A 24,772-nucleotide genomic window follows, 5' to 3' on the forward strand; every position below is an offset into this window, starting at 1 on the left:
AAAGCTAGAGTAGTGGCCAAAGGCTACTCTCAGCGCTTCGGGCAAGATTTTGAGGAAGTTTTTGTGCCCGTTGCGATGCAACAAACGTTCCGCGTTCTGCTGGCCGTCGCTAGCAGCAGGAAGATGGATGTCAGGCATATCGATGTCAAATGTGCTTACCTCTACGGACTGTTGAAGGAAGATATTTTCATGGCTCAACCACCGGGTTTCGAAGTTGCTGGGAAGGAGGACTGGGTGTGTAAGCTTAACAGGAGCATCTACGGCCTGAAACAGGCCGCACGGGTTTGGAACCACACCATCAAGGAGTTCCTGACAAGTATTGGCTTCGAACAGTCGACTTCGGATGCGTGCTTGTTCATGAAGAACCTCGGCAACGGAGAGTGGCTGTATTTGTTAATCTACGTGGATGACATGGTGCTCGTGTGCCGTATACAGAACGAAATCGACAAGGTTGAAGAGCAGCTTCGGAAGAGGTTCCGCATCACTTCGTTGGGAACAATTCGTCACTTTCTGGGGATGAGCGTGAACAGGGAAGCTGATGGAGTATATTCGATCAACCAGGCTGCTGCTATTCGAAAAATTGCGAAGAATTACAATCTGGAGGAGGCCAAGCGATCGAATGTTCCGATGGACACGGGCTACTACAAGAACAGGATGGAATCAAAGAGCCTGCCGAACAACATCGAGTACCATCGTTTGATCGGGTCACTGCTATACATTGCCACGAACAGCAGGCCGGATATTGCTGCGTCCGTTTCGATATTGAGCCGGAAAATCAACAACCCGCTTCAATCGGATTGGACTGAAGTTAAGCGTGTTGTGAGATACCTTTGCGGAACAGCAGATTCAAGATTGCGCCTCAATGCCGAGAATCTACAGTTGGAAGGTTTTTGTGACGCCGATTGGGCAAGTGATACCGCGGACCGCAAGTCGAACAGTGGATTCGTGTTTCGTCTTGGCGGCGCAACGGTGAGCTGGAGTAGCCGGAAACAGTCATGCGTTTCGGCTTCTACGATGGAGGCTGAATATGTAGCTCTAGCTGAGGCTGGACAGGAAGCTGTCTGGCTGCGCCGACTTCTTGCGGAACTGAAGGCAGAGCAGAAATCACCAACCGTTATTTGGGAGGACAACAAAAGCTGTTTGGAGTTCGCTACCCAGGAGAAGCAAAACCGTCGCTCCAAACATATAGATACGAAGTATCACTTCATCAGGGAGCTATCCAACTCTGAAGAAATTCTGCTGCGGTATTGCTCCACCGACAACATGCTTGCGGACATAATGACAAAGCCATTAGGAGCTGTGAAGGTACGGAAGTTCTCGGAGATGTTGGGACTAGAGGCCTGCCAACGCTGATCATCGAGGAGGAGTATTGGGCCACCCGGTTGAATTACCACTGGGCATATAGTACGATGCTACAGCGCTGGCCCCTCGGCTGGCCCTGGCTCAGAGTCAGAGAGAAAAATGTAACAACAACAAAACATTGTAACCGCGTTGAGTTTTGCACAATAAAGTTCAGTTCATTAATCGTAACGTTTTTCCCCGGTTATTCTTTTATTCGCTACGGAAATTCCACTGCCCAAACCTCCGACAAATTCTTCATCTTGTGCGTGGTCTTAAATCAAAATGACATACAATTTCCTGGCTACTATGATCATCAAAGCACGGTGAACCCTTCCATAAACTACGTTGAGGAGGTGGAGGGGGATCTGGCCAGATATCAACGGTCCATCAAATTTTTAAATTTTGTATGGACAAAATTCTACAATCGGGAAAGAGGCGTTTGAGATGGCCCAAAATGAGTCTACGTAGTTCAAGGACAGCGCTACAATAATACAAGCATTAGCAGATTGCTAAAACAGTTGAAAATGTGAATAACACTTCAAAAATTTTGCAGTTCATCAATTCTTAACATAAAATTTGCAATTATTTTTCATTTCACTAATTTCACGGTAAAACATTTTTTGAACTTGATAAAATCGAAAAACCACTGTAGTGAAAAATGTGATACACCCTAATGTGCATTTTTTCTTATTTATCAAAGACACGCACTTAGCTCTATCGCTCTATCGTCCAGCACTGGAAACACATTCATAAGAGCAATTCGACACCTAGCCACCCACTTTTAACTGACAGCATTGGCAGCTGATTCCTTGCTCGCCCGTCAGTTTGGATGCTGACGAACCGGGAGCAAAACAACACCCTCTCAAAACATTCCAGCAACTTTCTTATCTCGTGCATCATCTCTCTATTTACTCGTGTTTTTATTGGTTTCTACTTAAATTTTGAATTATAATCGTTCGTGCAGTAGATGTGATCACTCAGATTCGTTTTCCCCGCGCGGTTACGTACTTATTCGCGTTCAGTTCCGATAGTGACATCCTCTTTCCCACCAGTGTGTACGAAATTTCCTCACCCGGGCACCACCATGTCTGCTTTCATCTTCCAGAAATGGTGCCATGTCGGTATGGAGCACTAGCACAGCGGGAATCGACACAGTGCTAGCCACCACCCTAGGAGCTGCCATCAACCAGAAAACCTTCAGTACAAACCACCTGCCCAGTGCCGGCCTAGTGGTGACTCAGATCCCGAACGGCACCACCGGAGCCACCAATCTAGGCGCCCAGCAGCAGCACCAACATCAGCATCAGTTGAATTTTGTGAGCGCCGCCAGCAATAGTGCACTGAACGGCGGAAGTGGGTTTACCCATGTGCACCTGCTGACGACACCGGCCGGAAACGTAGGCACTGACCGCAGCAGCGGCGGAGGTGGCCCGTTCAGCAGTCACAGCACCAGCAGCAACAGCAATCACAGTCATTCCCCGCCCAGTCACGGAGGGTCGTACGCGCACAACAATAATAATTCCGTCGGCTGGAACAACCGAACCAGTATTTGCAGCACACACAACAAGGTATGAATTCTCTATGTTTTTTACATCTGCATTCATATTAATTTGAATTTGTTTAATGCTAATGGCTGGTTCATAGGCAAAAGAGATCGACAATCTATTGAAATCGCTAGTAGTAGTTAATGAATGATACCAGATTGAAATTTATAAGGAGTTTTAATTTTTTGAGTAAAATACCTACGTGTAGGTAAATACTCGTGTTCAAAGTTGTGTGTAGCATATTATGCTTTTTCACAGTTATGTTGATTTTTTCAAAATTTTACGTATATGTATTACCCTGGTACACGGTTTATATGGGAAAATACAAAAAATGGAAAAACTCAAGTTCCTGTATACTTTTTGAGATCCACTTTGGTCCAATATCAACTGTGCAAAATTTCAGATCGATCGGAAAAACTATATTTTAGCGCCCGCCATTCTTAGTTTTTCATACGATTTACTATGGGGAAATTTTACTCCTGCAAAGAAAAATCGCTAGGAGTCATCCCTAGATCCCTAAAAATAAGTCAACAAATGATTTCTGTAGAATACTTTACTGGGAATCAGACCTCCGAAGACCGCAAATCGATGCGACGTTCGTGGAAAAATTTATTAGGCCTCATCCGATCGATAAAATGACGAGATTTTATTATTTATTGTTATTCCTTACATGTTTAACAGCGTTTGTATGCCATTCGGTTTTCAGTCAATAACTTTTTACTCATACCTCAGATTGCTTTGCGGTCTTCGGAGGGTTGATTCTTCGTAAAATTTCCAACAGAAATCATTCATCGATTTATTTTTAGGGGTTAAGGGGCAACATGTGCCGATTTTTCTTTGAAAAAGTGATTTTCCCCATACTAAATCGTATGAAAACTTAAAATGGCTGGCGCTAAAATATAGTTAACTATTTCCATGAGCATGAGCATGAGCATGAGCATGAGCATAGATGACCGCACAATTCGTAGTTGCTACTCCGTGATTGACCAGAGCAATCGAAATTGCACAGGGAACCAATGAATAGGGCTTGGGATTAGCTTACTATTCTCAATGTACACAGTGCGAGAGCTCTCAACTTTAATAAGGTCAATAACGGCGCCGGCCACGTCCTTACGGTCATCGAGGATGGGAGGGAATGTTAGTAAGACAAACGTTGTTATAAAGACCGCGAATCGCTGCATCTCCACGTTTGTCTCAGGAAGGAATTTTTGTTAGTAGGGTAAGGTACATTGTCAGTCCGGGAGTCACCTATGGTTGGTGATATGATTTGACAATGGATCAGTATACACAAACCGCCGTTAACAACCGACCACTTCTCGACGCAAAAACTAGCCAAAAATAAAATTCTATCGCGCGTCTCCACTCCACTAGGGAGCAGAAACCTTTAGTCTATTCCACATAGAAATACACTGAACGCGACTCACTTGTCGGCGCCGGATTTTTTTTTTCTCGACCGGCGAGCCCGAACTAACACTTTTCACTCTTTTGTGTAACTGAAAACAAAAAATAAAAGAAAAAATAAAAGAAAATCAACTAAAAGTGTATTGAGAACCAGCGCCGACGCGAAGCCACGACGCGTCCACCGCACACTCAGAAATGCCATTTTGGCGCACTACAATCCACACACGACGGCACGCGTAGTTTATTCGACCGACGCACACGAATGATCGGAAATTTCTCGCTAAAATATAGTTAACTATTTCCATACAAAAAGTGTCTTTATTAGACTGGGTCAACAAAGTCGATTTTTTGGAACAAAGCTTTTTCGATTCCTTTTGGCGTCCAAAAAAACTGTGCAAAATTTGGGAGCGATTGGTTGCGTCCCCGTATTCCGCAATGCGATTGAAATTTGTATGGAATTTAGTATGGAAAAACGTGCTTTTTTGCATTTTTCTCCTAAATTGATTTTTTTTGTCTCGATCTAACTAATGACGTTGAAGTTTAGCCTAGGATATACCGAAGCTACCAAGCGAATAACTTTTTCCACAAGCATCGGATCACTTTGCGGTCTTTGGCAAAGTTTTTCGGCATATCCTAGGCTACACTTTAACGTCATTAGTTAGATTGTTTTTGACAAAAAATTCAATTTAGGAGAAAAATGCAAAAAAGCACGTTTTTCCATACTAAATTCTATACAAATTTCAATCGCAGTGCGGAATACGGGGACGCAATCAATCGCTTCCAAATTTTGCACAGTTGTTTTGGCCGCCAATACAGTTTGAAAAAGCTTTGTTCCGGGCTGATGCGATCAAATTTAAAGTTTCTCCATACAACGTTGACCCACTCTAGTCTTTATACTGATGAATGAAAACGAATGAAAACATTTGCATGGATGGTGATTCAAAATTCTAGCTAAAATTCTTGTTATTTTAAGGTTGCAGCCAAAATTCCATTACAATCGAACAATAGAGGTAATAAACTATAGAGGGAGAATGTCGCTGGCGTCGCCGCCGAAACATCTCTTGCTGGCGAAGATAGGGAGGTATATAAGTGTCAAAGCGAAAAAGTATGCAGTTTGACAGATAGATACCCGGGATGTTTTCGAACGAGAACAAAGGGAACAGCAGCGACATTCGTCCTCTATAGTTTATTAGCTCTATTAATCGAACAGATATTTTGATCCTTAAACATGATTATTTTGTATGGGAATCAGTCTGTCTTTATCCCTTCCGTGACGAACCAGCACAATTGTGCTGTTGAGCGGTAGCATTTTTGCATATTTTTTTCATCTGTTTATACTTTGTTTTATGTGATGTAAACTGTTTCAATAATTCAGCCATTACTTATACTCGTTTGTGTGTAAACAAACTTTTGTTTACGTTGCCTGTGAGATTTATCACAACGAGGTAAACAAAAAGTGGACAAAAACCGTAAAACATGAAAAAGTTGTGTCTGTCGCATAATTTTTATTTCCGATTTGTCTAGGTAGTCAAAGCAAGAAATCGAAAGATAAAGAGTAGTTCTTTCATATGAGGTAAAACAATTGTTGTTTTGTTGGGAAATCTAAGTGTTCTGAAGTGTCAAAGTTGAGCCATTTGTATGGAGATTTCAATTTTTTGAGCTCCGTCACGAAAGGGTTATAGGGTGGGGCGGGGCAAGATGGGTCACCTAAGGATGGATCACCATAACTTTGTAAATACAAATCGTATTGGTTTGTATTCGTTAGCTACTCTTTATTACACTAGTTAGCTATGCTAAAAGTCGATAAAAAGTTCATTAAATACAAAATATGATATTAAACAAGCAGTTTTAAAAAGTGATCGATTTTGCGCCGTGAAAAAAGTGCGGGGCAAGATGGGTCACCTTTTAAGTAATTCACGTTTTCTCAACGATAATCGTCAAAATATAAGGTTTGTTCCGCATTCATATATGCTCCATATCCATACTGAGTAAACAAGCGCTACTCGTTGAAACGATTTGCTTCCATAATGAATCTTTATTTGAACTGATTTTAATATAGTACAGATTAAAGACTATCAAATCAAAGAGCGCTTTTAACTGGCGACCGTTCTGAACTCGGTTCAAACCAACACTGATCCCGAGACCATTTAGGCAGATGATCGTTCGATGGTCCTCATGTTAGAGATGTTCATTTCGTCGTGTTACAACTCCCCGCGCCAGAACGATCATTATGCGGAAGTTCTGAAGATCCGTTGTTGTGTTGGTCCATGGTAACAAGAATGTTTTATGCAGATCCAATGTCACTACTGTATACCAGCAGCTCTTGTATTTTTGGTGGAAAATGTCCCATTATGATTCGGATCAATCTATCTTCTGTTGGCGGTAGTTGTAGTTGCTGTGCATTTATCAAAAAGCGGGAAAAATACGCAGCCATGCGACTTCTTTTCCCCTTTTGTACATATTTTCCATGTAGCAGTTTATCCATGAACTTACGTTGTTCGTGACATCCCCAGAACCTCGCCAGAAACAAGCATTCAAAATTCTTCCAGCTGTAGAATCTATACCTAAAAGCACGGCACCACAGCTTCGGTTCGCCTTGCAGACATTCGCTTACGGCTTCAATGCGATCCTCATCAGTTAGCAGCAACTCATTAGCACGCGCATAACGATCGAAACGTTTCAAAAATTCTGCAGCAGTAAATTACTCACACCGCCCGTCATATCGAGGCTTGGCAAACGTGCTCGAATCGACAACTATTGTTCTACTCTCGGTAGAGGTTGATACAGAAGCGGAGGGTATCATCATATTCTTCACTTCTTCATTTGATTTCTCGTCGGTCGGTGTACATCGGTGATTCCCAAAGTGGGCGAAATCGCCCCCTTGGGGGCGAAAATCAGGCCCAGGGGGGCGAAAACTTGAGTAATCAAAATTGGGGGGCGAAAATACTAAAAAGGGGGCGATTTTTTCAATGATTAGAAAACATCCAAAGTATTGAATCATAAGTCGAGAATGTGTACTGAATCATAAACACTCCTTGACATTCAAGCTTACAGTTCAAGTTCTGTCGAAGATAATAAAAATGCTGTGACTATTAAACATAAACATCGACTTAATTCTACAGAATTATTGGTATTTATGTGGGCTATTGCAGAGTGTCTGAAATCACATGTATACATGAATAAGACAGTGTGCCATGCGCTTGTTTAAAATGTGTTTCATGGAATTTGTGAGATTTGAGAGCCTCTTTGGCAAAATTGCTAGACGTATTTCTGAAGGGTTTGTGTGATTCTGGAAATCCAAATAAAAATATATTTGGATACTCCTATAATGGACATTCATGAATCTTGATTAGTTTTTTGTCAAAATTTTGCTAATTGATGAGAAAAATTGCGTTTCAACTCGTAGGCGGACTTATTCATGGAATTTCCAAGCAAAAACATGAATAGGATCAGGCACCATTTGGGCAGGAGCACCTATTTTGGGCACTTGATGCTACAACTCAGTCAATTTCAAACCGATTGACTTGAAAATCAAGTCAACCGGTTCTAAATTGACTGAGTTATAGCAGCAAGTGCCCAAATAGGTGCTCCTACCCAAATGGTTCCAGACCCTATCAGTCGAATTTCAGAACACTTTTCTTATGAAATTCGTATCACAGTGTTTACAAACAACTGTGTTTGAAAGTATTTCAAGCTTCTCGGAGGAATTCCAAATTTTACTGAAGTTAATTTGAAAACATACCAAAAATTCTGCGTAAAATTCCATTTAAATATGCCATATTTACTTATTTGATAATTTATTTAAAACACAGAAAGCATTCAAGTTTATACAAAGCTCATTGATTTGAATCTGGATGTGGATTTGGAAAAACGTAACTACATTTGAAAATACACCGATATTTATTATTAATATTTTTCCTTATTGTCGAGATTTTCAGCCCTCGGCAACAAACCGATATTTTTGCACTTTTTTCACATAACATATGTTTGTAGTTAATTTCAAATTCTCCACCAGTCTGACTACTTGTGACCAAATATTGACTTTCAGTCGTTGAAAAAGTCCTTTTAAGAACAATGATAAATCATCTGGTTGGGAATACATACCGAGTGTTCATATGTGTTCACAGTTCGTTCTATTTTGATTAATAAGAGTTCAATTAACAACGGTTTGAGAAGTAGGCATAAACACGATTTCAATATTTTTGTAAGAACGATTTAACTTCACTATATTTTTTTTCAAATGCGGAAAATCAACGCATTTACAAAACAATTTAATGAAAATGTGAGTGACACAGATTTAGATACAGTGAAAGGCACTGCTAGATTTGCCACAGTAGCGCTTTAAAAGGCATTAGCTAAGCACAGTTTCAGTCTTCTACTATAGATAAAATAAAATCTGACCTAGGGGGGGTCGAAAATATTTTTTTGAAGCTCTAAGGGGGCGATACCTCCCAAAAGTTTGGGAAACATTGGTGTACATGGACTAGTGCTCTCGGCTGCCGCAGTCGCTGTTGTTTCGGGGAAATCGCACACATCAGTTAGATCTTTGTTAAAGATCTTGCAGAAAATGCGCTCTATCTTGTTGATAGCACTTTCAAGTTTAGACAATCGACGTTCAAGTGATGATAAATACGTGTTGGGATGCAAGTCGATGGTTGATCCCGGTTGAGCCCCCACGTTGAAACGATTTGCTTCCATAATGAATCTTTATTTAAACTGATTTTAATATAGTACAGATTATAGACTATCAAATCAAAGAGCGCTGCCAACGTGTTGTCACTTGTGTTGTTATTGCAAATCACCTTTAAATTTCTTACACAGTTTCGGAACTGGACTTGGATGTCTGTTCTCTGTGTGCCGGCCTGCAAAGTTTAACATGTTCATTTGGCTCTGCACGGTTGGCTTCCGCATATCTCTATGTATAGACTATAGGATTACTAAGAATTAGTTCCGAATATGAGAGAAACGACCCCACACTGCCCAAGCCACAACAAGATCATCATAGGAGATCTGAACTTCGAGGAAGGCCGAGAGAAGAAATTCCTACCGATAATCGGAAAGTTCACGACTAATTGATTTCGCCGCTCGAAAAAACATGGTCATACGTAGCACCTTTATCCAACATAGCCTTTTCCTTATTGTTACACTTGGAGATCACAATAGACGGAATCACAAATCGACACACGTTCCTCCTCTTCTCTTCTTGGCGTAACGTCCTCACTGGGACAAAGCCTGCTTCTCAGCTTAGTGTTCTATGAGCACTTCCACAGTTTTTAACTGAGAGCTTCCTCTGCCAATGACCATTTTGCATGTGTATATCGTGTAGCAGGCACGAAGATACTCTATGACCAAGGAAGTCAAGGAAATTTCCTTTACGAAAAGATCCTGGACCGACCGGGAATCGAACCCGTCACCCTCAGCATGGTCATGCTGAATACCCGTGCGTTTACCGCCTCGGCTATATGGGCCCCTGACGTCCCACACGTTCTGATTGACAAAAGGCTCTTCTCCGATATTATCGACGTCAAGACCTATCGTGGCTCTAACATCCACTCTTACCTGATGATGGTCAAACTGCGGTAGAACCTTTGAACTTCGGATGTCGCTTCAGTATACGCGTAGAATCTAGAGGCAGCTTTTCCAGATGAGGATGAGCTAGATGTGGCCCCTCTAGAGGACTGCTGGAGAACCAGTAAAAGCAGCCATCAACGACGCGACCGATAGCAACATTGGGTACGTGGAGATGAGTCAACATAACGAATGGATTTTGGAGGAGAAGAACGAACCACGAGCGGTAATGCAGCAGCAAGGAACCCGACAGAACGTGGAACGATACAAACAGAAGCGGAAACAGCAGACCCGCCTTTTTCAGGGAGAAGAAACACCGCCTGGAGGAAGCGGAGTGCGAAGAAATGGAACTGCTGTGCCGTTCCCAAGAAACGCGGAAGTTCTACCAGAATCCCAGTGATAAGGACGGAGGCCTCTTGACGGACGGGCTGAGGTAATTAAAAAATGAAAGCAGCACTTCGATGAGCACCTCAATGGCGCGGAAAACGTAGGCATAGGAGATCACGACAACGGAGGGAACGACTATATTCATGCAGCAGCGGACGGAAATGAGCCAACATTTACGCTAAGGGTAGTTCAGGGTACCATTCACCAGTTCAAAATCGCAGCTGAACTCTTCAAGATGTTCCCAGAAAAGTTGGCCAACTGTCTGCACCGGTTAGTAGTTATTATCTGGGGAACCGAACAGCTCTCGGAGGAGTGGAAGGAAGAGGTAATCTGCCCAATTCACAAAAAATGCGATCATTTGGAATGTGAAAACTTTAAAGCGATCACCATTTTGAATGCTGCCTATTAAGTGCTACTCCAGATCATCTTCACCGATTCATCGTCGTCTGTTACCTACAACGAATGAGTTCTGGGAAGTTATCAAGCCGGTTTCATCGACGGCCGGTTGACAAGGGACCAGATCTTTACTGCACGGCACATCCTCCAGGAATGCTGTGAATACCAGGTCCCAACGCATCACCTGTTCACTGACTTGTATTGGGGCCAGTCGAACAACGGATGTATACCAAAAAATCTTTCGTTTTCACCTAATTCGCGCCATTAGCGAAAGAATGCTTTGGTGAGATGTGAGACAGACATCGTATTGTTTTTTATCATTGCCTCTTCATTTCAAAGAAGGTAAATGGTTATCGTCAGTTTACGTTTACACTGCAATATTATTTTCATCCCCACCCAATTTTCAACCATCAGGTCACTCACACTTCGTGGCCGTTTGGTTTGTTTTATGCGCACACAAAATTTTGATTTATCACAACGTGCCTCTAGAATGCCACGCTTTCCCCTGTCGTCGGTGTGAAGTTATTAGGTGTGAAAGAATCTGGATCAGTGCCAAATTGTGACGAATGGTGTTGTTGCGACATTGAATAGTGAAGAAATGCGAGCGTTGTTCTGTTTCGTTCATGAACCTGACTTTAGGCTCTTCGAATTGTGCAATTATTTTGGTTTGCGGCTGTAAATTTGAGAATTTGGCACGGTTTAAGTCTAGGTAATTTTGGAGGTATTCTTGGGTAAAAATGCTAATATCTGGAACATCTCAATAGAACCCATGCAATATTGAAGTTTGAATCTAGGAATTATCTGGTTTGAACCGTACAATTTCAGTTGAGCTCAGCGCAATAACGCTGAGGGTGGCGAGTTCGATTCCCAGTCGGCTCAGAAACTTTTGGTAATGGATTTTTTTCTTGATTTTCTTGAGCATAACACATGCAAAATGGCTCATAGTGATCATAGATATCATGGATTTCGCATTTCATATGATTCAAATATGTTATTCAATCAAACAGTACACCGCAATCAAAACAAACTAATTCAGTGTTGATTAAATTGTTTCATTGTATCTATTAACAACGTCATTGCATCCAGCAAACAGGGCGCCACATAAAGATAAACTCTTTTTCTCTTTCTCATGCGTCCGATCTCTTTTGAGTTTTCCTTGAAAATCACGCGATCGACTCAGTGACTCAAATATCTATGGCTACGGCTGGGCTAGTCTGGGTAACCGACTTAAACCGGTCGCACACTTTGGAGCACAGATTTTCCATCCACATGTGCGTCGTCGTCTGGCCCTTCGATACGAACCAACACGCACTTTGGAACCTCCTCCAGCTCCAGCACCACCCGCCCCCATGTCAACATGATTCTCATGCTTGGAGCGGAGCAACACGCCGCCGCCCGCCAGGAGAAGCGATACAGGGCTAACCCAAAGCTACTAGGCCATAGATAGGTTAGTCACTGACTGGTTGGTGTTTCGTTCATCGTATTTCGCGATCGCGGTCTCTACCCAATGCACACAAGTCGTCGTCGACGTCGTCGGTGTTGTAGGTTTTTCATTTCTCCACCCCAAATCGTTGGCTGTTTGTGTTTCTCTGGCAGCTGTGGTCGGGTCGTTTCTCACTTTTTATTTTTCAATAAAATTATGAGTCCGACTGCAGTCGGGGCGGGTTGTCTTTGTAAAAATATCGTGAAAGTGAAAAATGTCGCAAGTGTGGTGAGATCGTGTCACGAGAAATATCGTCTCATGTTTCAACAGTGTTCCATGTGATCGTATTCTGGTGAAATGTGAATGTAGTAACCCTTTTGGCAGAGTGTAAAACGATGCACATATAAATTGGTTTTGTTGATTCAATATCCGTTTTCTTCAGTTTGTTTGCGCGATCGATTCGGTGTTGTTTAGTGTCTCTCGGTTCAACGCGGCTAATGGTTTATTGCTTCGTGATCGTTTGTAGCGCGAACGTCTACAGTTGTGTTTGATTTATGCAATTTGAAAGTGCCGCGCCCTGTTACCAGTTTCATTAATATGTTACCCAATTGTTAGCTGGATAAGGACATCAAATTAATTACACAAATGATAAGGAGAAGACTTAGGCGCTGTTCCCATTAGATAAGTGTTAGGAATTTTCGAAAAAAACAATTGGAATGGTTCTATCAGGTTAAACCCATTTGCACTTCCAAAGATAGGCAGCGTGCGAAATTAGTCCATCAATTTTATTGCTATCGTTGAACGAACGTCTAGTAGGTATAATTGGAGGAACTTGTTTTTCAGTCGCCGTTTTTTTTTCATAGTATTAGTTCCGGCATGTTTACGTTGAGTAGTATCGCAGCACTTTAAGTGGTTTAGCAAGTGCTTGAATGATTCGCAATTTGAAAACCAATTTTTATCAAGTGGAGCATTGCTGATAATGTGTTCGACAAGTAATCACTTCTTTGTCGAGTTGATAATTATATTCCTTTATTATAGTATTGGGAACAGAAAATATCTAGATATCAAAACTTAAATGTAATGACATTGATGGAAAAAATTACTTTTTTTTTTCAAAAAAGATCCAAAAAGTGTCAAACTATCATAGTTTCTTTCAACTTTCAAATAGGGAAATGGAACCATCTCGGCAGGGGTCCTATTTTGGACACTTTTCTGCTACAACTCAGCCATTTCTGAACCAATTGACACAATTTTTGGAACGCGATGAGATACGTATAGTATCTAGCTGGGTACAAAATTTCAAGTCTATTGGTTTGGAATTGACTGAGGTGTAGCGAAGACTACCTAAAATACCGGCCGCTGCCCAAGTGGTTCGCTACCCTAGTACCTACATATGTTTTAAAAGACTTGTGAATCATTAATATATTGTTGATAAACGTTCAAAATTTCATTGAATTCGTTGTTCACTACAAAAAAATATGAAAAATATGTTTATGCAGCTCAGTGGTGCTCAGGCTAGGGGATACCGCGGGCCAAATTTGCAATTCGAGATCGACCTGCGAGCCGCATAAAACATCGATGCACAAAAACAACAAAAAGAACAATTCTAAAGTATATTTATTAAAAATCTGAACTGTTCAGAACTTGTGTAAGGGTCAAACTTTATAATCTATTGCCCTTTGTGGAGTTCAATTTAGATTCTAAGTTTGGTTGAGAAAAACGTTTGAGCTTCAAATTGAAATTCAAACAAACAATTTAGGAGTTGCCCCAAGAATTGCCTTGAAGCCACTTCAAGAACTTGTCAAGCAGCTTTTACAAGAATTTCTTTTGAATTGCTCCAAAAAGGTTTGCTGGATTTTCTCCTGAAATTTCTTGTGGAGTTGCTCCAGAAGGTTTTCGACTAATTTCAGGAAGTTTCTTTTAGTTTTTTTTAGAATTCTCTTGGAACTCCTCCAAGAACTCCTCTTAGATTTGCCTTTGGAACTGCCCTGAAGTTACTTCAGGAATTCCTCATTAATCGTTTTCATGAATTCTCCTAGAATAGCCTCCGGATTTTTTCGAAAATTTTCCAGGAGTTTCTTGAAGATTTCAGTAAATTCTTTCCATAAGCTTCTTCTAAAGTTGATGAAATACTTCATCATTAAATTTCTTCAAAAATTAAATTTTTAACAATTCTTTCCGGAAGTTTCTTTAACATTATCTTCTAAATTTGCTGCATAAGTTGCTTCAAATTTATTGTTCAAATTTTCCTCAGGCGTTCTAGGCATCTTTTGTGTATTGATGCAGTTGGTCCTGGAATCTTGTTTGTAGTTACACCTGAAAATTCTCTTTTTGTTGTTCGAGGAATTTATTCTAAAGTTGTTTAAGAAATTCCTATTAGAGTGGCATCAGAACATTTTTCTAAGAGATGCTCCTATAATTTCCATGTAGAATCGCTACAACTTTCTCATTGAGTTTCTTCAGGTTTATTTTCTCCAGGATGATTTGAGTTTCTCCATATATTTCGCTTAGAGTTGCTTAAAATTTTTCTTCTGGAGTTTCCTGGAGTTTCTCCAAAAATGTATCCAAAAGTTTCGCCAAAAGGGCACAGGAGACGCTTTATGAATCTCGCCTGAGATTTTTTTCTTTAAGTTCGTTCAGGAGTTTCGCTTGGACAATTCAAATTGGATTCATAAGTTTTGTTTCGAAAAATGTGCGAAATTTAAACAAGCAGTGAAAATTAAACAATATTGGCAACCAAGTTGAGATTTGTTGAGAATTTTGTCAAAAACTTCGTGTGTTTTTATGTTCTTCGGAAAGGCGAAATGTGAAGTATTTGCTCAGCGTTGCATTGACTGCGCTTAAAAACTGCAACTAATTTTTAAATGATTCAAGATTGCATTTTAACAAACTTTCATTTGATTCGTACCACTTATAAATAACTATAAGCTGGCTTCGTAATTTAGCTGAAATGCCGAAATATTTCGGAGTTACGATTTCGAATCTTACCAGAACGAATTGTTCTTTTTGTTTATTTATCATTTAATTTGTGTTCAAAACTGTGAAAATTGATCAGCAATTTTTTTTGCTTGATTTCTTAATAAATTTAACGAGTTATTTCAAAAAGTCGTTCAAAAAATTCGATTCGTCCTAAAGTACTCCGCGGGCCGCATCTTAAGACTTAATTTGGCCTTTCAAGTAATATTTTTGAGTAAAAATTTTCCTAGTGAAGTATAATTAAAATAAATAGTTTGATATTTCAGTGCGTATTTATAAATGTATACATACACGTTTTCTTTTATAGATTGCGAGAAATCGTCAGATTATGTCAATGTGAAAGTTGTTGTAAACTTTTGAGAACACTTGAATATTGTAAACAAAATTAACAAAAATTGTTCGATCCAAATTCTACGAGAATTTGAAGATTCTATTTTTGTCGTTAGATTTCAGTAAGCTCTTATACAACATAGAAACATCAATAAGAACCAGCGTGGGGTCCTGCTTTGTAAATGCCATTTTATTTTTCTTAACCCTAGTAAGATGTTGGGGTCACTATGACCCAGCCAGAAACGCTGGACGTACACTATGCCAGCGTGGTGCGCTTATCCTTACATTCTAGGAGGGTTATAACTGAAACGAATTCCAAAATTCTACAAGAATTCTCATATATTCAATAAGCACTAAAATTTCTCTAGAAACTGAACAGTGTTGTAACAATAGTTTCATTCTCATCTCTAGAATTCTAATATTTCTTTCGAGTTAAATTATTTTGACCCGCGAAGTTCAGAAATTTTTTTGAAAAAATTGTTCCATAGTCGTATTTTAATTTCTGGCCCGTCAACTTGTATGTAGTGTTAGCTTTGGCCCTCATGCTTTTGCTCTAATGAAATGTTTATAATAATTCAGCATTAATATCATAATTATATGGCTTCGTTGCTAGTTTAGGTATTTGGTGTGTTGATCGATTTGCTTTAGTTTCCATCACAAATGCTGTTTTAATGCCACTGAAGGCCGAGTATTGCTAGACAGGCAACGAGTGTACAGGAGGTCTTGCCTTGCCACGCGTGAAAACAATCATCAATATAATTGCGCCAATACTGAAGCCTTTTGGCAAAGTATTTTAAAAATCACTGGAAGTTAGAAATTAGCGGAAAACAATACGGCCGTTACAAATATATATTTCACTTTTTGTTCCACCACTCTTTGGTTGGTCAAGCGGGGGATAAAAATAATAAAGTATTTAATCTGAAAAATGTTAAAAACTCATCGGATTTGTTAAATAATTTTTAGCCAGACTCTATATTTTGATAAATATTTTTTTTATCTTGTCCAACACTTTTAAAGGGGGTGAAGATAAAAGTCGAAATGAAATTTGTATTCTCCCAACTATAGTATTTCTTCAAAATTCTAAAAAAAATCCATAAAGGCGGTCTAACAAACTTTATACGAAGAGATTTTTGTTGGGTCTTTAGAATAGTGCCGGGTTCATGAAGAGACTCGTGATAAATTGTGCAAAGTGATACTTCCGTAAAGAAGTTTGAAAAAAATGGTGAATTTCTTGGAATAGTGCCCGAACACAGAGTGACTAAAACTAGAATTTTTAAAATATTGCCCAATCATGTGTCACGTACCGACCAAAACCTTATACTGATCGTAACAGAACAACGATTCCATTAGACAAGGAACAACCAGTGTTTTTTTTTTTCCTGGAAAGTCACCGAACCGTCGAAACGTCGGACCAAGGGGGAGGACAGCCCGATCTGGTATCAATATTATGATAAATATCAAAAATATTAAACCTTTTATCAAAAATATCATCAGGTGGGCATTGATGTTTCGCATCCTTTGTAATTGACACTTTCACGTTAGCTAGATTAGGAATTCAGTGTTTTGGAAACATAAAAAAGTTGGGGATAATTATTATTACATTGTTTCGAATTGTAATTCGTTTAAATATTGGGTAGCTGTAGATCGGGACAATGGCATACGATTTCTATAATTTTGGAAGGGACATGCTAATAGTAAATTTATAATCCATTTTAATGAGCATGTTATCTATTTTATGAAAATTAATGGAGGCATATCAAGAGGCATATCGATTATTGCGCTCGATGTGTAATCTGTACCTTTATTGTTTACTATATTGTTCGATGGGTAAACGAACTACCTAATGAGATATGATATGATCCCCCTCGGAAAACTAAACATATGGAGCTAATTATCTTGACCACATGTACGAATTTAACGTTTTTCGGTCATTAGCTTGCGCGCACCTCGCTGACCTAATGTACGTTTAGGGGTCATAATTACCCCAATGCGCGACTAGGGCTTAGTCTAAACTACCACGTTGTAAGCAAGGTATGCGTCGGACAAAATTAAATAGTTCGTTCCAATAAAACAAGGCTGCAAGCCGGGGCCCGTAGCGTAATGGCTACACGTTCACTTCATAAATGGATGGTCATGGGTTCGATCCCCGCCCGGCACTTGCAATTTTTCGTCAGTTGCTTTTCCCCCCGAGAGCAGCTGACACCTGACCCTCTTCTGAGCATATGCTCTAACGGACCCGGAAACTTGGATATCGGCCAACGGCAACTCATAATGGATCCCCAATCGGACTGGAAATGGAACAAAAGCCACACAGCAACATCGTGCTCATCATTCTATCATGGACAGGGTAGAAAAGTGACAGCAGCGCAGAGGCTAGCAGTTCGAATTAGAATAAGAATAGAATACATTTAGGCGCTGTACAAAATGTAAGTGTAGCCGCCAATTGGAATCGCTCACGCAATGCCCTAGTGGATAAAAGAGCTGTAAATTAGGTCAAGTGATTGACTGTCAAACGATAAACTGCAACGATCGACGCGCCACCATCTTTCGAATAGTGGTGGGTGTAGGTGCCTTTTTCGCGGTGTTGTTAACGGTGAAGCAACACCGCGAAAAGGGTACCTGTGCTCTCCAACATTCGAGAAATCTCGGATACTTTTTCAAAACGACGTATAATATACGCAAATCCTATGTTGATACGTCGTTTTGAAAAAGTATCCGAGAAATGGTGGCGCGTCGATCGTTCTACGCTAGCGATTTTGCGGTGGGGCGATGATGTTTGGAGGCGTACTCATGATCTTTCCATCGACGTAAGCATCCTGAATCCTGTGAATACTTTATTTATAAAAGCAAGAATTTTATTCAAGCCACCGTCGAGTTGGAAAACTTACAGATGGCACATATTTCCGGTGTTATGTTCAATTTATAGGCAAAGCTGAAAAATATCAGACCTCTTAGTTGACTGCGTGATCACCTTTACTATTACTGGAGATCCATCAATACCAACACGATAATAATAAGCTTAAAAATATAATTTATTTCATAACCAAAAATCACTTTACAGTCTTCGATAAACTTTGTCCTGCACACTTCAGGCTATATTTTATTATCATTGCTTACTAGATTCAAAAAAAAAAATTGACCAAAAAATCTAAATAAAAAAAAATCTACTGTATATTTACACCTCAGTAACATGAGAAAGTGTGATTTGATGAGCCTGCATCAGTTTTGTCAAGATTTTGTTCTCTTACACATATTTATCGCTTGCATCGATTATTTTAACTGTTTTTACCACTTTCTGTGAGATACCCGGAACCGGTTCCAAGACTGTACCTAGTGTCTCAAATATGGTCTGAGACTAGTTTCTTGCTAACTGTACAACAGGTTTTCTGAAAAGCCGAAAATTGATGTTGATGCATGGATTTGATTCATTTTACATTTTGGTCATTCTGGCGGGACATACAAAACGGGTTCTACCGGTAGTCTCTAATGTGATCTGAGTCTATTTTTTGTAAACCGTTCATCAAGTTATCGTAAAAGCCGTGGTTTGATATGTCGCATGCATGGGTTTGGCTCCTATATGCATTTGACCACTTCCAGCAAGACACCTGAAACCGGTTCCGGAATACTACTGGTTGTCTCAAATATGGCCTGAAACCATTTTCTTGCTAACCCTTTACCATGTTATCTAAAGAGCCGCGATTTGATGTGTTGTATGCCTGGATTTGGTTCACTTTTACATTTGACCACTTCCGGCGGGACATTCGGAACTGATTCTAGAGCACTACCGGTAGTCTCCGCTGTGATCTTAGGCTATTTTCCTGCTAACTGTTCACCAGGTTATTGAAAAAGCCGCTATTTGATGTGTCGCATCCATGGATTTGGTCACTTTTATAATTGACCACTTCCGGCGGGGCATCCGGAGCCGCTTCCGGAACACTACCGTTCGTTTCTGCTGTGATTAACGGCTATTTTCCTGCTTACCGTTCGTCAGGTTATCGAAAAAGCTGCTATTTAATGTGTCGCATGCATGGGTTTGGTTCCCATCTACATTTGATCACTTCCGGCAGGACACACGGAACCGGTTCTGGAATACTACTGGTTTTCCTAAATATAGTCTGATTCCATTTTATTGCTAACCGTTCATCAGATTATCTATAGAGACGCGATTTGATGTGTTGCATGCATAGGTTTGGTTTAATTTTATATTTGCCCACCTCCGGCGGGGCACCCGGAACCGGTTCCGGAACACTATCGGTAGTCTCTGCTGGGTCAAAGGCTATTTTCCTGCTCACTGTGCATCAGGTTATCGAAAAAGCTGCTATTTGATGTGTCGCATGCATGGATTTGGCTCACTTTTATATTTTGCCACTTCCGGCGGGACATCCGGAACCGATTCCGGAATACTACTGGTTCAGATATGGACTGAGAGTATTTTCCTGCTTACCGTTCGTCAGGTTATCGAAATAGCCGTGGTCTGATATGTCGCATGCATGGTTTTGTAGCATTTTCATATCTGGCCCCTTCCTGGGGTACCGATCCGGAACACCTAAATGGTCATAACTCCGGAACGGCTGAACCGATCCGAACCATTTTCAATAGGAAACAATGGGACCAGATTCCGCGTCGAATGAACCTCCTCTCCTCTTCTTGGCGTAACGTCCTCACTAGGACAAAGCCTGCTTCTCAGCTTAGTGTTCTATGAGCACTTCCACAGTTATTAACTGAGAGCTTCCTCTGCCAATGACCATTTTGCATGTGTATATCGTGTGGCAGGCACGAAGATACTCTATGCCCAAGGAAGTCAAGGAAATTTCCTTTACGAAAAGATCCTGGACAGACCGGGAATCGAACCCGTCACCCTCAGCATGGTCATGCTGAATACCCGTGCGTTTACCGCCTCGGCTATATGGGCCCTGAAATGAACCGTCGGTCATTAAAATCGGTTGAGGTTTAATGTCAAAAAGTGATGTGATTTTATTTTGTACACACACATACTCACACACACACACACATATACACACACACAGACATCACCTCAATTCGTCGAGCTGAGTTGATTGGTATATGTCAGAGGTTCCCAAACTTTTTGCTATCGCGGCGCCCTTTGAAATTTCCAAAAAAGTCGCGGCGCTCCAATGATTTTAAAAAGGTATTTTTTTTTAAATTATAAATAGCTTTCACTTTAAAATGTCAAAGGCAAAATCGTGAAACACTTCTTATATCATGTTTTCTTAGAATTCAGAGAAAATTTGTAAAACATTTTTTTAAAATAAATTTCTCAAAGATAATTTTAATATGTTTGTAAAATTTCAAAAATCATGTTGATTTCATTATAAAAGAGCAAAAAACTCAGATGTACAGGTAAAACAAACTGCTGGTTTTTAATAATTCAGCCAAAAATTCTAAAGCGTTTGCAATAATTAGAGAATTTCAATTGAAATAAAATGACTTCACAGAACTTGACCAAAGTTTCTTTTTTTTTACGGAAATTGCAAAGCAACACTTTCAAAAACTTTTATTTATTTTGGAAAATTTTGGCACATGAAGAGATTGTAAAGAACCTGTCAGGTGGGCTTTGATTGAACTTTTTATTTTAATAAATTTCGACTTAACCCTTTGAGGCTGGAACCCCAGTATTGAAACCGGGCATGGAAAACGTATTCAAAAAGGTTAAAGGTAGCTCTTCACAATGTCACAACGGCAAACCTGCATGCCGCTAGCTGTCCCGAAGACCTTGTAATTATTCTGAAAAGAACGCAAATAAGGTTCTTGAAATAAAAACTATGGACAAGTTATAGTAAAATTGAAATCTAAACTGAAGCTTATAAGGGCCAAAAACAATTTTAATAACTCAAAATTTAAACATTTTAAAATTTGGTGTCAATTGATATGTTTAAAAAGGATTCTAGAAATCCTATGGAACAATTGAAGACTCGTGAAAAGTTTAAAAAATAAAAAAAAATATATGAAGCGACGCTAGTTTTACTAAAGAAAACAAAATTAAAGGTGTTCCGCAATTCAAATAAAGAGTTTGTTTTTGTTTGTTTCGCCACAACTCAAAATCTTGCGGCGCACCTGGGAAAGGTTCGCGGCGCACCAGGGCGCCGCGGCGCACAGTTTGGGAAGCGCTGGTATATGTGACTCGACCCTCCGGGCCTTCTAACAAAAAGTCATTTTTGGAGTGAACACCCAAGGAACAATTCAAAGTCATAAATAAGCATGCATGTTGAACAATTGCTGGTTTATGACATTCGCAGATAAACAAAACCAAATGCTGAATAATAAGCTGAAATGATGCTATTTACATAGTAAATAAGCCAAAATTCAACATTTGGCACGTATGTGAACATCAACTTAATTATAAGCTTAACAAACGTCAGCCGTTTTTGTTTGTTCGATTTGCCCTTACTAGCCCTTGCTAAGCTGAAGAAGAACTTTTTTCTACGCGTTAAAAAGCTTATGTTCCACAGTTGCCGAAAGCTGATTATTGTGGTCTACATAAATTGAACAAATGCTTTTGATGTTTAATACTTCAGCTATTGTGGGAACGTTCAATAATGGTTTAACAGTAAGCTGTATAAACGGATTTATAATTTATTTGTTCGCTTATCACTTTTCGATTAAACAACAGATCAAAGTGATTATGTATAATAGAGCAGTACTGGAACGTTCCTCATTATTAAATATGTATTGATGTTTGTTGCACACCAATGCGAAATATTCGAAACATTTGCTAATTTTCGTAGCAATTTCAAAGTTGTAGTCATCTTCACAACTTTTTTCAATAAATATTTACAACCTTTCAAAAATCTGAAGATTTTTCTTTCACAACTTTGTGAAGATGTATCACTCTCAGCGAGCATCTTGCCAATTCCAGGATGGCGTAGTCGGTAAGGCATGCACACTAAAATCAGCTCGGTATTTTTCCCATCTTTTAACTGAGTTCTCAACAGCAGATTTAACTCGGTACGCTCGGTTATTTCTTTTGCGGATATTCTGTAAATAAGTTACCGAGCTCAGCTAATAAACTGTCAAAAGCTACTGATGCACGGTAAATATCGTTACTGGTGAACGATTGCCGAGTGTACCGAGATAAATCGGCTATTGAAAACTCAGTAAAAAGATGGAAAAAATACTGATCTCAGTGAAAAAATTACAGAGCTGGAACATCTGAATCTTAGTGTGTGCGACCGGTGATTGGGAAATCACGAGTTCTAATCCCAAGTTGAGAAATTTTTAGAAGAGCTTCTGTGTTATAAATGCGTTTATATGCGACAAATAAACATGATTGAACTATGAGTGCACCTCGCACTTCAATTTGTTTTTGTTTTTGCAGCAGGTTATTATAGCTGAATACAAGTTTAATATAAGGCTGATATAACCCAGATTACTTCCTACTGTAAAGCCTCTATCGCGCTTGCAGAAAAGATTGCTGAATAACTTCTCCACTTTTGTTTGAACAACGTCTGATTACAAACTGTGATGAAATAATGTTAAACTGTTATTCAATTAAATTTAGAATAAAAAAGTCGTTACAGTGTTGATTAAATGATTGATTGTTCCTTGGGCATATAGCCTTTCCAGTACACTTAGTGTACGAGAAAGGCAAAAAACAAAGCTGCAAAGCCGAACCTATTTCCGGGCTAAAATAATTTTAACCAATTAGGAAACATCTTTTCTTATCGATATATTAATTTTCATAATGATTGTTAAACAAATACATGATTTATGAGATTGTTTATATTACACTGTCTTATATATTATTTTTATAGTTTTGTGCAACTTCCATTTTATGAGCTCTGGTGACAGTCAATCGCTAGTGTATTTATAATTTCTGAAACAGTCTATATACAAGAGCAGATGATACTGTTACTGTTTTCAGATGTTCTTGTAGCGTGTCTATCAATCACATCTTACTCTCTATCGGTTTACAACAGATGAAAATTCGACAAACGCACTTTGCCTCACATACAATCAAATACGTTCCAGGAGACACACTTATTAATTCGTAGAAATTATTTACGACTTGGCGATGCAATATATTTCGTACATACGTAAGAAGATCGGTTCCTAACTATGTATTTACACACGTAAGATGTAGGTGCCGGCGAAAACACCCGCCGAACTGAGCGTAAAGCAAACTAACGCAAAAACAAGCACCACCGCGCTGTAGATGTATCTATCTATGACTGACTAGGTATATGGAGAGAGATCTCGCTGATCGTCTTCCAAGCGTTTAGTATGAGAAGAGACTGCTACCGCAGACTGTTACCGAACGCATCGGATTATGGGACTAACAAGTTGGAGATTATCAAGCTTGGTTTATTCTGCCTTGTTGATTCATTTTATTCAATTTTCCCCTAACTGTCCACTACATCGCAATTTTGCAGAGAAAGAGTATGAAAAGACGTGAGCAAATTTACGACGATGTTGTCGATATGGTTTGGAGTTATCAAGAGAAAAAAATGTCCAGGCAAGTGACTTAGTGGAAGTTACAAGTAGTGATTAAAGCATTGCAAATCAAAAGACGATACTATCTCTCAGTTGAGTGCAATTCATACATAGAAGTAAAAATCCCCCTTTCAAATCGCCGTTTGTGAGAATCTCGTACACGTGAGAGAGAATATACCGCGCATCGTAGTACTTAGGAGATTGGTGGTGAGCGCCGGCGCAAGTCCACCAACGAGCGTTCCTTTCCTCATGACGAGACAATGCATTTACATCCGAGCTGTTCACAATCGAATCTCTGTTTGAACTCGCCGTACTACAAGCAATTCAACAAACCTGCTGCTGGTGCTAGTGCTGCGACCAGCAAACACTCGTCGGCGGCCGGCACTGGAGGAACCGCCGCCGGGTTAGCTGCCTACAACAACGGAATTTCGTCGATCGGTGCTACCCTGCTCGGTGCCGGAAGCGGAAGCGGTCCCAGCCATACCCTGGGAGAAGAGGTGCTTGTGCTAGTGATTTCGATAGATTGTGTTCCTTCCTTGATTTTCTTTCGTAAATTATAGTTATTCGATTTCATATTAAAACTCCTTTTCTTTCGATTTTTCAGAGACGCTCACACATCAGTACAATGTCACAATCCGGCGACGAATACAACTCCCCAAACTACCTGTCCTGGCGGAAGCTGCAGCTCAGCCGAGCCAAGCTGAAAGCATCCAGTAAAACGTCTGCGCTTCTGTCCGGCTTTGCCATGGTAAGTTTGTCACGCATTTTAACTAAGCCCATACGCCTCACGCGTATAAGAATTCCCTTTTTACGCATCCCACGCTAATGAACATGAATGAAATCGCGTCATCTCATCGGAACGCGCAAAACATTTTAGTGACGAAAAAAGAGCAGGTGTCATGGTCAGTGTCGTGACCGCCGCCGTTTCGTTGGTTAGCCCTGTGCAGTGCAGTGT

General features: G+C 40.0%; 1 protein-coding gene and 1 long non-coding RNA gene across 2 annotated transcripts in view; one reads left to right on the forward strand and one right to left on the reverse strand.

Moving 5' to 3' along the window:
- Positions 1–24,772, forward strand: part of LOC109426683 (calcium release-activated calcium channel protein 1) — a 122,983-nt gene that overhangs the window by 82,674 nt on the left and 15,537 nt on the right. Inside the window, exons 2-3 of the mRNA XM_029869673.2 lie at positions 2,447–2,909; positions 24,422–24,565. Coding sequence (XP_029725533.1) covers positions 2,447–2,909; positions 24,422–24,565 — 607 coding nt within the window. The remainder of the gene's footprint in view (positions 1–2,446; positions 2,910–24,421; positions 24,566–24,772) is intronic.
- On the reverse strand, positions 18,381–23,558 carry LOC134288509 (uncharacterized). The gene is made up of 2 exons (XR_009997986.1): positions 23,421–23,558; positions 18,381–20,279 (listed from the first exon to the last, which is right to left on the reverse strand). It is a non-coding gene; the product is annotated as an uncharacterized LOC134288509 (long non-coding RNA).

The sequence above is a fragment of the Aedes albopictus genome, chromosome 2 (genome assembly GCF_035046485.1).
Source record: "Aedes albopictus strain Foshan chromosome 2, AalbF5, whole genome shotgun sequence".
NCBI classification, from domain to species: domain Eukaryota; kingdom Metazoa; phylum Arthropoda; class Insecta; order Diptera; family Culicidae; genus Aedes; species Aedes albopictus.